This window comes from Staurois parvus, unplaced genomic scaffold (genome assembly GCF_062004578.1).
Source record: "Staurois parvus isolate SC_StPar_1 unplaced genomic scaffold, SC_StPar_1.0 ptg000235l, whole genome shotgun sequence".
Lineage (NCBI taxonomy): Eukaryota > Metazoa > Chordata > Amphibia > Anura > Ranidae > Staurois > Staurois parvus.
The window spans coordinates 6,019,851-6,035,502 of NW_028318031.1; the positions used below are offsets into that span (position 1 = coordinate 6,019,851).

General features: G+C 38.9%; 1 protein-coding gene across 1 annotated transcript in view; it reads left to right on the top strand.

Annotated features, from left to right (window-relative positions):
* Positions 1 to 15,652, top strand: part of PDCD1 (programmed cell death 1) — a 118,672-nt gene that overhangs the window by 100,075 nt on the left and 2,945 nt on the right. The window contains exons 4-6 of the mRNA XM_089680128.1: positions 2,109 to 2,441; positions 5,549 to 5,710; positions 9,250 to 9,284. Of these exons, the coding sequence (XP_089536254.1) occupies positions 2,109 to 2,441; positions 5,549 to 5,710; positions 9,250 to 9,284 (530 nt within the window). The remainder of the gene's footprint in view (positions 1 to 2,108; positions 2,442 to 5,548; positions 5,711 to 9,249; positions 9,285 to 15,652) is intronic.

A 15,652-nucleotide genomic window follows, 5' to 3' on the forward strand; every position in this document is an offset into this window, starting at 1 on the left:
TTCTTGTTGACAAACACTCCATCTGCAACCCATTGCAGTTAATTTACTAGATTATTAGAGAATTATCACTTTGCAAAGTAAATGTTCACTTAGCTTAATGAATAAGGTAAAATTGTGACCACTTCAAACATACAATTACTGTATAAGCAAGCAAATATCCTGTTTTATCCTGGTCATAGTTGGCTATTCAAAATGAATGCAACTTCTTTTTATTCACTAGGTAAGTGAGCATTCTTTACCCCTTTAGTAAGTAAACCACATATAATAAATATGCTGTAAATAATACATTGAAGTTGTTGATTAATACATTGAAGTTATATTTATGCTGTGATTGCCATTATTAGTACTTAGAAGTGTAAAAACAATTTAAACTAGAAAATGACACAAATGAAAAGGCCAGAATTTTTTCCTGCACTGTGCAGATATTTATTCAAAATAGCCACTTCCAAGTATGAATTTTGTATTAGGACAAATTCCCTTTTAAACCTCCCACCAAAAACAAAATTTATAACAATTAAGCAACAGTTTAACATGTGTGCTTTTATTTAAAATAAGCTGAGCTCTGAAAACTAGTGTTAGTATTGGATGTTGTTAACAGAAAAGAGCATAACATTAAGAGGTCCCATTTATTATTACAACTAGCATTTTTAAAACCCAAATGGTTCAATATTGAAGAAATGGTAATACAAAGACATTTCCAAGGCACAAAGTAAGAAAAAAAATTCTTATTATATTATGCATTTTATGACCATATGGCATAATCAGAACTACTACATGCGTCCCTGTAAAATATACACACAGTAATAATGAAGATCAGAAATATAATTTGCTTACTTAGAACCTTAGAAGGTCACTTGGCTTGGACAAAGGAACCCCTCTTCATGTCTGTATTCAAGGTTCTAGTACATTCCCAGAGAGATAAAAACATTGTATTGTAATGCATGGAAGAATAAAACCCTACTATATTTGCAAATGACTTCAGCAACAACCATCAGATGTTACCTGTGAAAAAAGTGAACCACTGCTTAGATAGATAGGCTAGATCTGCTGGGACCACTTTTAACCAAAGCAGGAATATGTTTAAGATGCTGAAAGAGTGTGCCTTGGATTACTGGCAAGATGGCCCAGCTGTCATCTATAATTCTAACATGCTGCCTAAGGAAATCACATACTTTTATGTCTAACAAAATGTTATATTCATGGAAAAAAGTATTGTACAAATATGACCCCTTTAAGTTTTGCCTGTCTTGACATTAGTCCATTAGTCTTTGTGACTTTATAAAAGTCCTGACTGTTAGCTCTTTGCACATTTTTAAATAAATGAAGTTAAAACAAATAATTAAAGTGAACAGCATTTATGAAGTAATGACAAGTGAGTGTTCTAGAGTATTGTGAGCCAGAGTGTGTTTCTTTCCGAAAAGAACCAAGAAAGTTGGGGACCGTGCTATGAAGGGTTTGAAGAGAGGGCAAGTAGAGACTGGCAATACTTTTTTTTTTTTTTTTTGTACAGGAGGGAGATTTAAAAAAAGAGTTCTACTTCAATAAAAAGAAAGTGGCAGATTAAAGTGAAATTGTATCCAAAGTCAATTTTTGTTTGTTTTGGATAGTGTAGAAAATTATTAGAATCTTTGTCAGGTTTCATTTTCGTTGACTTCTATTAAAGAGAATTCTTTTCACTTCCTAACCTGGAGGCGGAACAGGAAGTGAGAGGAAATCTCTCTAATGTGAAGGGAAATTCCATCTTACACAGTAATCACTGGACAAGACATCCCCATTAGAAGATTTTCCCTCATCTTGTGTTTTGGTAACCTTTACAGCATGTAGAAATGTCCCTTTATTTTCTGTCCTTCTGACAATGGATACCAGGACAAGCACAGAGGGTAAAATGTCTCAGCAAGGGGCAGAAAATACCTTGCTTAGGTTCTAACACTTCTTTACTTAACTAAAAAAGTAGATATATTTTACATTCAAGGAAAAACAAGAATGAACAATAACAAACCTACTTTTCTGTGTGGTATATATATAACTTAGACCCTCTCAGGCCCCATTCACACCTGAGAGATTTTCTAAAGATTTAAAAATAATGATTCATTTGTATTTTTTTCCAGAACTTATAATGCTCTCTCATACTCCAGTTCAGCTCCATGTAAGGCTGGGAGAAATGGCTGTATTCACCTGCAACTTAACAGCTCTGAACTTTACTCCTGAAGATATAAACTGGTATAGGTCAACAAACAGCACACCATTAACAAAAATTGCCGATGCAAAGGAAACAGAGAATAACAGACTCAATGTCACTGCAGACTGGGGGCAGAAAATGGCTATGCTGTATATAAAAAATATAACAGTGAATGACAGTGGACAGTATAAGTGTAGGCATGTACACCTGGTACACAAAAGTCAAATCTTTAGCAGCAACACATCTGAACTGATTGTAGAAAGTAAGTATACAGCAAAAGCTGCTAACCTGTTTTTTATGCCTATATGTTTTATTAGCATAACTATTTGCATTTGGTAAATTATGTATCAGCTCTGCCAGATATTGTATTCAATAAAACTGGGATAGGTGGAAAATTCTACTATGTACTATTTCCCCTAAACATGATCTGTTGTCCACGAGAGGGACCATTGACTCATGTTTCCAAATTCCTGGAAATATGCAGAATGGATCTTTTACTTTGTTATAAAGAGAGCCTGATTCATGACAGCCAGGCAAACTGCTGCATTGTTGCATTTTTGAAACATACCATTGGAAAATAAAACACCTGAATAGTTACCATGAAGCACAATTCCACTTTGCTAATCTCAAACTTCTATAAATAATTTCCATAGTAATCATTGCTTATACAGTATCACCGTATAAAAGATATGGAGCTGATCCTGCAGTTTTAAAACCCACAAAGACCAAAACTGTCTCTTTGTTTTGTATAATATATAGAAGTTTTAAAACCCCTGTGAAGTTTCTACTTCTATGTATGACCCTGTTGAGTAGACTTCACGTCACTTTCCAACTTGTAATGCAAAGACAAGACATCAAGATAGAAACATCGTTGTCCATCTGACTAAGTAACACATGCCAACAGCAATAAAAACCTTCAGTGCTTTGCTCTAAAAAGTTTTCATAGCTTTCACAGATCCCTCAAAGAGATTTCCTGTAATTTCCTGTCCCTGGGACACGATGGAGAGGGTAATCTCTCCAATGGCAGAACACAACAATAATTATTCAATGTTAAGTTGGTAACACTAGATAGGGTGATTGTGGTGGCTAAAATAACTTTTTAGAATCCTGTAAATTTTGTTGTTCAAATAATAACGTTGCATGTAAGAGCTTGGTAAAAAATATTTTTGCGTAAAACATAAAATTTTCCCCTGAAGCAGTCTCATAATCAATCTTTGGTAATCCATAATTCTGATTTCATCTTTGTATATTTAGCCCTTTTTTTGTTTGAAGTTGATGTCCTTGTTAGTTGCATCACGTGCGTTTGTTCCTTTGTCTATTTAAAACATACATTTTTATGTAATTATTCTGTGAGCAATGTCCAGTGTATACAGTAGCCTTTTTGAGTAGAGGTCATTAAAATATCAGTGTAAAGAGATCGCTTTTGTAAAGGACTAGGCCAAGTACAATTAATAAATAAAAAAACCCTAAAAAGCGGAAACTTTTGTTATAGCTAATTGGTCCTTCTTTAGGATATTAGTAATACAGAGGCATAAATAAAAGTTATGGTCTTGGTGCAAAATTTAAACTTGAGTCCTCAATTATCTTATATTGCATTTTCACCCTGCGCTTCCTATAGTTACAACCTAAAGCATTTTTTCCCAAGCCTGTCCTAAAGCTCCATAAACAGTTCAAGGATAAGCTCACTGGTTAGTTGTAAGGTATATTAAAGTAATTGGTAGTTAAATCCACCGTGGTGTTCTACTATTTTCTTACATCTAGCAGTTTCTTACATCTAGCAGTATCATAAATTCCTTCTCTAAATACTAAAATATTCATCATTTTAGAGAGCAGCTGGGCTGTCAGCTGCTAGATAAAATACCCTATAGGTTTAACTACAGTTTTTTTGATTTTCTGCAAACTGAAAACATATCTTTGAACACCTTAAATGTCTTTCCATGTTACACATACAGAAACTGGGGTGGGGGGTTGATTTATTAATAGGAGTGTAGGATGTTTATTTAGCCTTCTGATTAACCATTCTTTCAAAAAAGCGCACTTATCCTTTTTTGTCCCCCACCCTCACTGTGCTAACCTAGCTCCCCTCCCCAGATGCATACTGTAATCATGCTCAAGGCTTAGGGGTGTCATTTACTTTGACTGCAAATTTTATGTGCATCACTCACATCTGAATAGGCAGCTTCCATAGAGTTTAATTGGTCCATCACCCAAGAGATGGCCCCATAGAACCCTTTTAGGAAGCTACTGTGCAGGTGTGGCTGGTGCACAATGGATTGGCATCAGGATGTAAACTAACACCTGAAACTGCAGGCAAACATGCAAGGTAACAGGCAAATCCCAGTATTTTTTCCCTTGAACAAGATAGGGTATTAAAAGTAATCTCTACTGTTATAGTAAATCAACCCATCAACCATCTATAACCTGGACAGACTCTGGACACCATATATATAAAAATGCAGAGCACAATGCTTTTGTTATTTTATTTAATAGTCCTTCTTAATTGTTCTAGTGCAAAGTAAGAACCCTTGCTTAAAGTGTTACTAAACCTAGGACCCTGCATTCACTATATCTGGTCTCCCACAGTACACAGAATATGGAAGTGCAATTATTTTAGTAAATATGAACTGCTAAATACATTTTCTCATCAGCAGTTAGAGCAGTCTTGTGACTTCTATCAGTGTTCAGCAGAGCACTGGTTAAAGCTTGTAGGAGTTTTCTTTCTTCTCTAGGAGGATGCAAAACCCCTGACCTCTGTCTGGACTGTGCTGATTGGCCCTGTGCTGATCACATGCAATCTCCCAAGAAAAAAAAACCTCTTTAGCAATGCACACTAAACTGAGCATGTGCAAAAGGGCTACGGGTTCAGTCTGTTTTATCAGCGTAAATATTTGTACAAAAGGAGGGGCAGATAAGTTAGGATCAAACAGCCTTTTTACACAATACACAGGATTAACCCCTTAGTTTCCACAGTAAGTATAACAAGCATGCTTTACTGCATATACAGACTGATTTTACTGTTGTAGGTTTAGTAACACTTTAAGATGAAGACCCAATATCTGTGAATGTCTATTTTGCTGTTTTTTTTAATTTTGTGAAATGCTGTGGTCTATAGGTAGTGTGTACGCTGTTGTGTCTACTTAATGTTTTTACTTTTGGCTTTTTTGTTTAGTTCTTCTAGTTAGTAAATCCTCTCCACTTCCCCAGATGTAATAACATGGAAGGGTAACATTAGTTATGTGTTTAAATGAGCTGATCAATGTATAGCGAGGCTGAAAATATGTAAATGTTTAGAAGGAGAATAATCCAATTTGTGAAAGACATACATTTTGTGATTATGACAAAATAAATACACACTATATGTATTTTTAGATCATCATTATTTGACTACAACAGTGATTGACCAAACTAAGCAGCAAAGCTCAGCAGAGTCTCAAACTGAAAAAAAAACTGTCATTGTTACGTCCATTCTTCTGGTTCTTCTTCTGCTGCTCCTCATTGGAATTATCACTTTTCTAGTGTGGTATAAGCAACGTAAGTACTGGAAATGTTACAAATTTTATACTGTCTGTGAACTATTTATGTGACATAGCATAATAAGGACAGTGGCTTTTGTGTATGTCAAGTTAGATGTGGCATATGTAGAAATAACTTTGTGTAGAAGGGAAAAGTTTGGAGATTTAATTCAAATGTCAGCATTTTATAATATAGCAGCTTTCTAGCAACATGGTTAGCAGATTTAGCAACTGCTATCACATACAGCCTATGGCTTCATGCACACAGCAAGCAGTCTGCATTCCAGGCATTCGTCCTTCGGAACATACTGGCCTAAAGCTTGATGCACCCTCCAGCCCCATCACCTGTAGCAGCTTTCATGCTCTCATAGAGTTTTACAAGCTGCATGGAACAGGGCTGGGCAGTGCACCTATGCCTTCCGCCAATATAAAAATGCTGGGATCTCCTGCCCCAGGGCTAAACATAAAGTGTGCTTGAGGCCTTATTGGGCCCTAAATCAACTGCAATTCATGGATACAAGGGTTTGTTTGTTAATTTAGTTCACTGCATAAATGGATAATATGACAATATTAGAATATATATATATATATATACATATATACTGTATATATGTATTTAAAAGCTTAAAGTGGAACTAAACTCTCTCCATAAACATTGCCTATTTATAATTGTTACATAGCATGGGTTTGTAGATAGATAAGAACTGAAATTGATTTTCTTTTCTACCAATTTCTGTAGTTACTTCCACATTCCCAGCCTAGGCCAGAATAACATTGGCAGTCCTGCCCGCAGACATATGGGATATTATTGTCATAGATCCCAGGAGTCTTCATGAGTAAAGTGAATCAGCCCAGTGGTAAATTGGCACATGTGCAGTAGCAACAAGGAATACAGCATTTATTGAGACACCAGAAATACACTGTCACGCATACTAGGCCATTTATTTAAATGCTGCTACAGGGGCAACATAATCTATCTTCTGCTATTACTATGGCAACATAAACAAAAAGGAAGTCTGGATTAAACTGTGCATGTGAAAGATGTTACAGCGCATCATCATGGGCAGCACTGTAGCTAAATGGTTAGCACTCCCGCTTGGCAGTACTAGGGTCATTGGTTCAAATCCCAACCATGGCACCACCTGCCTGGAGTTTGCATGTTCTCCCTGTGCCTGTGTGTGTTTCCTCTGTGTGCTCCGGTTTCCTCCCACCCTCCAAAGACGTGCTGGAAGGTTAATTGGCTCCTGTCTAAATTGGCCCTAGTATGTGTATGTATGCATGTGAGTTAGGGACCTTAGATTGTACACCCCTTGAGGGTTAGGGACTGATGTGAATGTACAATATATATGTAAAAGTACTGTGTACATTGACAACGCTATATACCGTATTTTTCGCCGCATAAGACGCACCTGACCATAAGACGCACCTAGGTTTTAGAGGCAGAAAACAGGAAAAAAAAAATTCTGAACTAATGGACTGCAGACACAGTACAGGAGATGACCAGAGACTGCGGACAGCACAGGGATGACCAGAGACTGCGGACAGCACAGGGATGACCAGAGACTGCGGACAGCACAGGGATGACCAGAGACTGTGGACAGTACAGATGACTGCTGACCTTTGGGGAGGTGGGGAGCGGGTACCTGAATTTGACAGGTACCCGCTCTTACTTCCGCAGAGTTTTTTTTTGATCTTACCTGTTCCTCGATCCAGCCGCGCGCTGTCTTCCCGGCTTCTGTAATGGCGCTCGGCATGACAGCCAGGTGCCCAGTGCGCATGAGCGAGAAGCACTTGCGCTTTGTGATTGGTCCGGCGGCTTCTGGGATCTGGCATGTGTCCCAGGTACCGCCTTACCATTCACAAAAAGCACCGCTTCTTGCGCATGCGCACTTGGCACCCGGCTGTCATGCCCAGTGCCCACACTACAGAAGCCGGGAAGACAGCACGCCGCTGGATAGAGGAACAAGTAAGGTCCCGCTGCAGAGCTGAGCGGCTGGCCCAGTATTCTGACACGGCCACGGTGGAAATACCGGACCGGCCGCTCCATATTCGCCTTGTAAGACGCACTGACATTTCCCCCCCAGTTTTGGGGAAGAAAAAGTGCGTCTTATACGGCGAAAAATACGGTAAGCACCTGAAATAAATAAATCACAGTAAGGGCAGATAGAGTCAAGGAAGTTAATGATAGCTGAATCATCTTACTGAATATGGCCATGGGGGAGGGTGCTTAGAAATATAATTTCTTTATAACACATCCATGAATGGACAGATTGTTGAGTTACTTTGAATAGAAAGACATGAATAAAATATTGTTTTTGGTTTGCGGTGCTAATATCACATTTAGTTCCACTTTAATAAATGATGTGGAAAGTGCTTCTTTACAGAGTGTTCAGTCATAGTTTTTTTCTGTATGGTTTGTGATGTGGACTGGGAGTAACCATTTTGAACCTAGAGAAGATTGGAAAAGATATACAGTAAAATGTATCCAATAGTCAAGTTAATGTAACACATGTTTATATGACAATCCTCTGATACTTATTGCCGCAATAGGGTCTATCAAGATGTATGGTTCCCCATTAGATGCACTATTAAATTCTTCAGTAGTTGGATACCATGCTCCATCTTACTGTGACTGCGTAGTTTGTATTGTAAGTTCTGTTTAAGAGCAAATTAGGATATTATTATTATAATTATGCAGGATTTATATAGCGCCAACAGTTTGCACAGCACTTTACAAAATGAAGGTAGACATTACAGTTACAATGCAATTTGGTACAAGAGGAAACAGAGAGCCCTGCTCATTAGAGCTTACAATCTAGGAGATTTATTTAGTTCAGGTACTTCTATAGCGCTGTCAAGTTACGCAGCGCTTTACATATATATTGTACATTAACATCAGTCCCTAACCCTCAAGGGGCATACAATTTAAGGTCCCTAACCTACATTCATACATACACATACTAGAGCCAATTTAGACAGGAGCCAATTAACCTACCAGCATGTCTTTGGAGTGTGGGAGGAAACTGGGGTACCCAGAGGAAACCCACACAGACACAGGGAGAACATGCAAACTCCAGGCAGGTGGGGTCATGGTTGGGATTTGAACCAACAACCCTAGTACTGCCAGGCGAAAGTGCTAACCATTTAGCCACTGTGCTGCCCATTTCTTAATGAAGGACCTATTGGGGTCTGAAACTCAGCATTTTATTGATGAAGGTAATAAAAGAGCTATTTTAAGCTTTTAAATATTTCACTTGTCAAACAAACTATTGTATCTGAAGGACCGATACCCTAAATGCGTTAACAGGGCATCTTGTAGGTGTGTAATCCACTTAGGAACTGCTCACACAGAACATTGTTAGTTGGAAGATATTTTACTGCTAACAAGTTATGTCAGGAATATGAATGAATGTAGTTATTGATCATGGGACAAAAGGCATCTAGTGAACAAGAGGAATTTAGATATCCCCTGCCATATTGCCTTTTTAAATACAGATACATTTTATTCATCACATCAACCACTTTCATTTCATGTGGCTTTTTTTATTTAACATTTAGGAAACAAGATGCCACAGCCTCAACTAAGACATCTGGTAAGAATTTTATATGTATTTTCAGTTAACCTACTGCTTTATCGGAAATGAGGATAAATTGTGTACAAAGCTGTGTAACCTTTGCAGGATGCCAGAACAAAGATAATTTTCAGATAACAGCAGTAACCCTCAATACATTCTGCTAGCATAGTATAGATAGTTGGTACTCATTAGTGGCTCAGAAGTCACATGTGGTTTTCAGCTCTTTTTATTGTCACTAGATGTAACCTCTCTAAAGGAGCTCACAACCTGTTTGTCTGAACACCTACTGACGGTATATTTACAAAAAAGCATGCACTGAAGCAGAGCTTGTCTAATGTTTAGCATTATTATTTATAATATTATAATCAATAATACTTTTTGAGAGTCATATTGTACTTTTCTGCAACTTGTTAAAGTGTATCTCAAGGCAAAACTATATTCTTTTTTTGTTTTGCATAGAGGAGTTAGAACACCTGTCAGTTTTTTTTAATTGGTTTCCATGTCTCCTCTAAGCAAATTCAATCTTTTTATTTGTAACACTATCTTGCGCAGTGCTAAAATGTAAAAGTGAAAAAATACATGAAATAACATAAATAGAAAAAATACATGAATAGCATAAAATGAAAGTCCAAATGTTTTATAAATGACGGGCGGAGCCAGAGAACATTACGTCTGCTCCTGCATGCACTCATTTGGAGGAATTCTGGTATGTGTAGTTTTTTTACTGAGATGCCTGTATACAAAGCTTACATGTGAGTGCTTTTAACCATTTTAACATTAAATTTGTATTGGATTTACACTATTGGAGCATTTCTTTTTTGGACATGTGGCTTATTGGGCCTATCCATATATATATAGGAGATGATCCGTTAGGAGGATACCTATCTGTTGGCGATTGGTTGGCGATTGGTGGATTGATATACAAACGCTGTTATCTTCTCTCACGAGGGTCACAGCACTTTCGGTAAGCCTCAGAGTGGTTGGCGAAACACATGTGGTGGGTTTATATTCAGACTTTATTGAACCGCTGAAGAGGATCGATTCTCTACCTGTCACTTTCATGCACTTGGTGGAAGTCATTTATAGGAAATTTAGACTTTCATTTTATTTATTTCTATTTATGCTATTCATGAATTTTTTCTATTTATGTTATTGCACGTATTTTTTCACTTTTACATTTATCTCTGCACAAAGTAGTTTTACAGTTTGTTTGATTTAATGTATCCTATATATGGTGCTGGCAGCTTTTTTACACATAATATACTTTTAGCGTAGCTTTCTTTTATATATACACTAATCTTTTTATTTGTCCTGGTAACTACTCTCACTTGAGGTGAATTAAAAAATTTGAGTTGTCAACAGAACATAAAAAGAAAGGAAATATTCGAGTAGGAACACATGTCCTGGTAACATCTGTTTAGGTGATTTCCTCATTTTAGTGAGATTGTTGTGTCTACAAGCTCCTCCAATACATACAGATGTCAAAATAAAAAAATAAATACATACTGAAATAAAAACATAAGTATTTAACTATTCCTTACCGTGGGTGTTGTTATTATTGTGAAAGTCCCCGGGTGGCCTGAAGAGAGTAATGATTGTACTGGGTGAGACTAAGGGCCAGTTCACACTGTGATTCCTGCCTGTTCCCATGTGGTGCATTTATACATTCCATTAATTTGAACAGACTGTAAAACACACCGGACCGGCCATAAAATAGTGTTTGCACTACTTGTAAAAATGCAGAGCACCAAACTGCATGGTACTGGAATACCATGCTATTTGGTCCCCATGAGTGCACTGTCTTTGTACTCTGCGTTTGGGGTGCTGTTAACAATACATTAGCACTGACATGCAGATCGCAATGGCAGTGTGTTCAAATGCAGTGTGGAAACATGCACGAAATGCGCCTTTTCCTGCACCACGTTCTGGTATGAACTAGCCCTTACAGAGGTATGGTAAATAGAGCTGAGCCTACTTGTATATACTGTATAGCGCACATGTATACTATATACATAGCCACAATATATGCTTTAATTAGTGTGCAACAAGCAAGAGTCTCACAGACACATATAAAACCTATATGATTTTTACACAGAGAAAATAGACAGAGAACTAACATTTTGTCTGAGCCTACCTTAAACAGGACCATCATTAAAATATTCGGGGACTATTTAGCAACCAAAAAACTGTTGAAACAATAAAAACTTTGGTCAAGAGAATGCATAATGAGTGTGGAGGTCAGGAGAATGAAATTTATAGAGTGCAAGGGTCAGGAGTATGCTATGTTCAACATAGTGTATATAGTGCAGGGGACAGGAGTGTATAAAACAGAGTGCAGAAGTCAGGAATATGTAATGCATAGAATAGAGGGCTCAGGAGTATGTAACACACAAAGTGCAAGGGTGAGGACTATGCAATGCATGGAACACAGGGCAAGAAGTACTTAAGCATTGAGCTCAGGGGTCAGGAGTGTGTAGCACACAGTGCAAAGAGATCAAGAGTACATAAGGCACACAGTGCAAAGGTCAGGAGTACAGTTGCAAGAAAAAGTATGTGAACCCCTTGGGATTACGTGGACTTTTGCATGAATTGGGCATAAAATGTGCTCTGAACGTCATCTAAGTCACAACAATAGAAGAACACAGTCTGCTGAACATAATAGAACACAGTCTGCTGAACATAATACTACACAGACATTAGATGTTGCCATGGTTTAATTGCACATAACATGTAAACATTCACAGTGCAGGGAGGAAAAAGTATGTGAGGCCCTAGCTTAATGACTTCTCCAAGAGCTAATTGGAGCCAGGAGTGAGCCAACCTTGACTCCAATCAGTGTGATGATATTGGATGTGTTGCTGACAGCTGTCCTGCCCTTAAAAAACACACCCCTGTTTTGGGTTTACTGGTTTCAAGAAGCACTGTCTGATGTGAACCATGCCTCCCAGAAAAGATCTCTCAGAAGACCTACGATCAAGAATTGTTGACTTGCATGAAGCTGGAAAGAGTTACAAAAGTATCTCCAAAAGCCTTGATGTTCATGTGGCCATGGTAAGACAGACTGTCTACAAATGGAGAAAGTTTAGCACTGTTGCTACTCTCCCTAGGCATTGTCGTCCTGTAAAAATGACTGCAAGAGCACAGTGCAGAATGCTGCATGAGGTAAAGAAGAATCCCAGAGTGTCAGCTAAAGACCTACAGAAATCTCTGGCACATGTTAACATTTTTGTTGACACATCTACAATAAGGAAAACATTAAACAAGAATGGAGTACATGGGAGGACGCCACAGAGGAAGCCATTGCTGTCCAAAAAGAATATTGCAGCACGTTTGAAGTTTGCAAAAGAGCACCTGGATGTTCCACAGCACTACTGGCAAAATATACTGTGGACGGATGAAACCAAGATTGAGTTGTTTGGGAAGAACACACAACACTGTGTGGAGAAAAAAAGGCACAGCACACCAACATCAAAACCTCATCCCCACTGTAAAACATGGCGGAGGGAGCATCATGGTTTGGGGCTGCTTTGGTGCCTCAGGGCCTGGATGGACTGTTGTCATTGATGGGAAAATGAATTCCAGAGTTTATCAAGACATTTTTCAGGAAAACGTACGACCATCTGTCCACCAACTGAAGCTCCGCAGAGGATGGGTGATGCAACAGGACAATGACAAGTAATACAACAAAACAATGGCTGCAACAGCACAGAATACGCCTTCTGGAGTGGCCCAGTCAGAGTCCTGACTTCAACCCAATTGAAATGCTGTGGCATGACCTTAAGAGAGCGATTCACACCAGACATCCCAAGAATATTGCTACACTGAAACAGTTTTGTGAAGAGGAGTGGTCCAAAATTACTCCAGATCGTTGTGCAGGTCTGATCAGCAACTACAGGAAACGTTTGGTTGAGGTTACTGCTGCCAAAGGAGGCTCAACCAGTTATTAAGTCCAAAGGTTCACATACTTTTTCCTCCCTGCACTGTGAATGTTTACATGTTATGTGAAATTAAACCATGGCAACATCTAATGTTTGTGTAGTATTATGTTCAGCAGACTGTGTTCTTCTATTGTTGTGACTTGGATGAGGTTCAGAGCACATTTTAGGCCCAATTCATGCAAAACTCCACGTAATCCCAATGGGTTCACATACTTTTTCTTGCAACTGTATGTAAGGTGGCACAGAGTGCAGGGGTCAGGGGCACGTAACATATACAACACAGGGGTCAACTGCATTTAAGTTAAGTAAAGCAAGGGTCAAGAGTATGTAACACACAGAGCACAATGGTCAGGAGAAATATAGAGTGCAGAAGTCAGGACTATGTAAAGCCCAAACTGCAAACAGATGAACTGGTGCTACCTTCCTTCAGTCCTCAGCTCCACTCGGCGCTCAGAATAAAAGGCGTGTAGTGGATCAGGAGTATGTGATGCACGGAGCGAAAGAGTCAGGTTAAAATATTGCATAGAATGCAGGAGTTAGGAACAACACACAGACCAGCATGCAGGGGTTAGGAGTATGAAGTGTACAGCCCAGTGTATGTACCATACAGCACAGTGTACAGAGTACAGCAGTCAGGGGTATGTTACATACAGCACAATACATGAAGTAAGGTGACGCACTATGTATATTGCAACCTACATTGTACAGTGAAGGAAATAAGTATTTGATCCCCTGCTGATTTTGAATGTTTGCCCACTCACAAAGAAATGAACAGTCTAAAAAACGAATGGTAGTTGTATTGTAACACTGAGAGAATAGCAACAAAAAATTCAAATGAAATGCATGTCTAACAAATTATGCACTGATTTGCATGTTCATGAGGGAAAGAAGTATTTGATCCCCTTCACAAAACATGACTTAGTACTTGGTGGCAAATCCCTTGTTGGCAATCACAGAGGTCCGATGTTTCCTGTAGTTGGCCACCAGGTTTGCACACATCTCAGGAGGGATTTTGGCCCACTCCTCTTGGCAGATCCTCTCCAAGTCATTAAGGTTTGGTGGCTGATGTTTGGCAACTTGAATTTGCAGCTCCCTCCACAGATTTTCAATCGGATTAAGGTCTGGAGACTGGCTAGGCCACTCCAGGACCTTAATTTGCTTCTTCTTGAGCGACTCCTTTGTTGCCTTGGCCGTGTGTTTTGGGTCATTGTCATGCTGGAACACCCATCCACAACCCATTTTCAATGCCCTGGCAGAGGGAAGAAGGTTCTCACCCAAGATTTGATGGTACATTGTCCAGTTCATCGCCCCTTTGATGAGGTGCAGTTGCCCTGTCCCCTTAACAGAAAAACACCCCCAAAGCAGAATGTATCCATCACCATGTTTGACAGTTGGGATGGTGCTCTTTGATTAATAGGCAGCATTCCTCCTCCTCCTCCTCCAAACACGGCAAGTTTAGTTGATGCCAAAGCGCTCGATTTTGGTCTCATCTGACCACAACACTTTCAACCAGTCCTCCTCTGCATCATTCAGATGTTCAGTGGCAAACTTCAGACAGGCCTGGGCATATACTTTCTTGAGCAGAGGGACCTTGCAGGCACTGCCGGATTTCAATCCTTGTCGGCTTAATGTGTTACCAATTGTTTTCTTGGTGACTATGGTCCCAGCTGCCTGGAGATCATTATCGGGATCCTCACGTGTAGTTCTGGGATGATTATTCACTGTTCTCATGATCATTGACACTCCACGAGGTGAGATCTTGCATGGTGCACCAGACCTAGGGAGACTGACAGTTGTTTTGTGTTTATGAGATTAGCAGCTCCCTTTAAGAGACTACATCTAATCTCAACTTGTTACAAGTATGAAAAACACCTGGTAGCCAGAAATCCTGCTGAATGATAGGGGATCAAATACTTATTTCCCTCATCAACATGCAAATCAGGGCACGATTTGTTAGACATGCATTTCTTTTGAATTTTTTGTTGCTATTCTGTCTCTCAGTGTTACAATACAACTACCATTCAATTTTTAGACTGATCATTTCTTTGTGAGTGGGCAAACATTCAAAATCAGCAGGGGATCAAATACTTATTTCCTTCACTGTATATTCCTGACCTCTGCATATAGCGTACAGTGTTCAGATACGTAAACGGCGCGTATAGCTCTGCTTACTTCGTGAACAGTTCAAGAGTACTCCCCACACACCTATTCAAACACAAAGTTTTGGTTTTCTATATACCTTAAATTTAGGCAGTATATATTTATTACAAAGGCAAAGTCATGGGAACCTTGAATGCAGTTGTTTTAAAATGAGGAGGTATCATAAAAATTGTGAAATATTGGGGAGACTTACTAATACTGAAACATGCAGAATCTGGTGCAGCTCTGCATAGAAACCAATTAGCTTCCAAGTTTTATTGTCCAAGCTTAATTGAACAAGATGAAGTA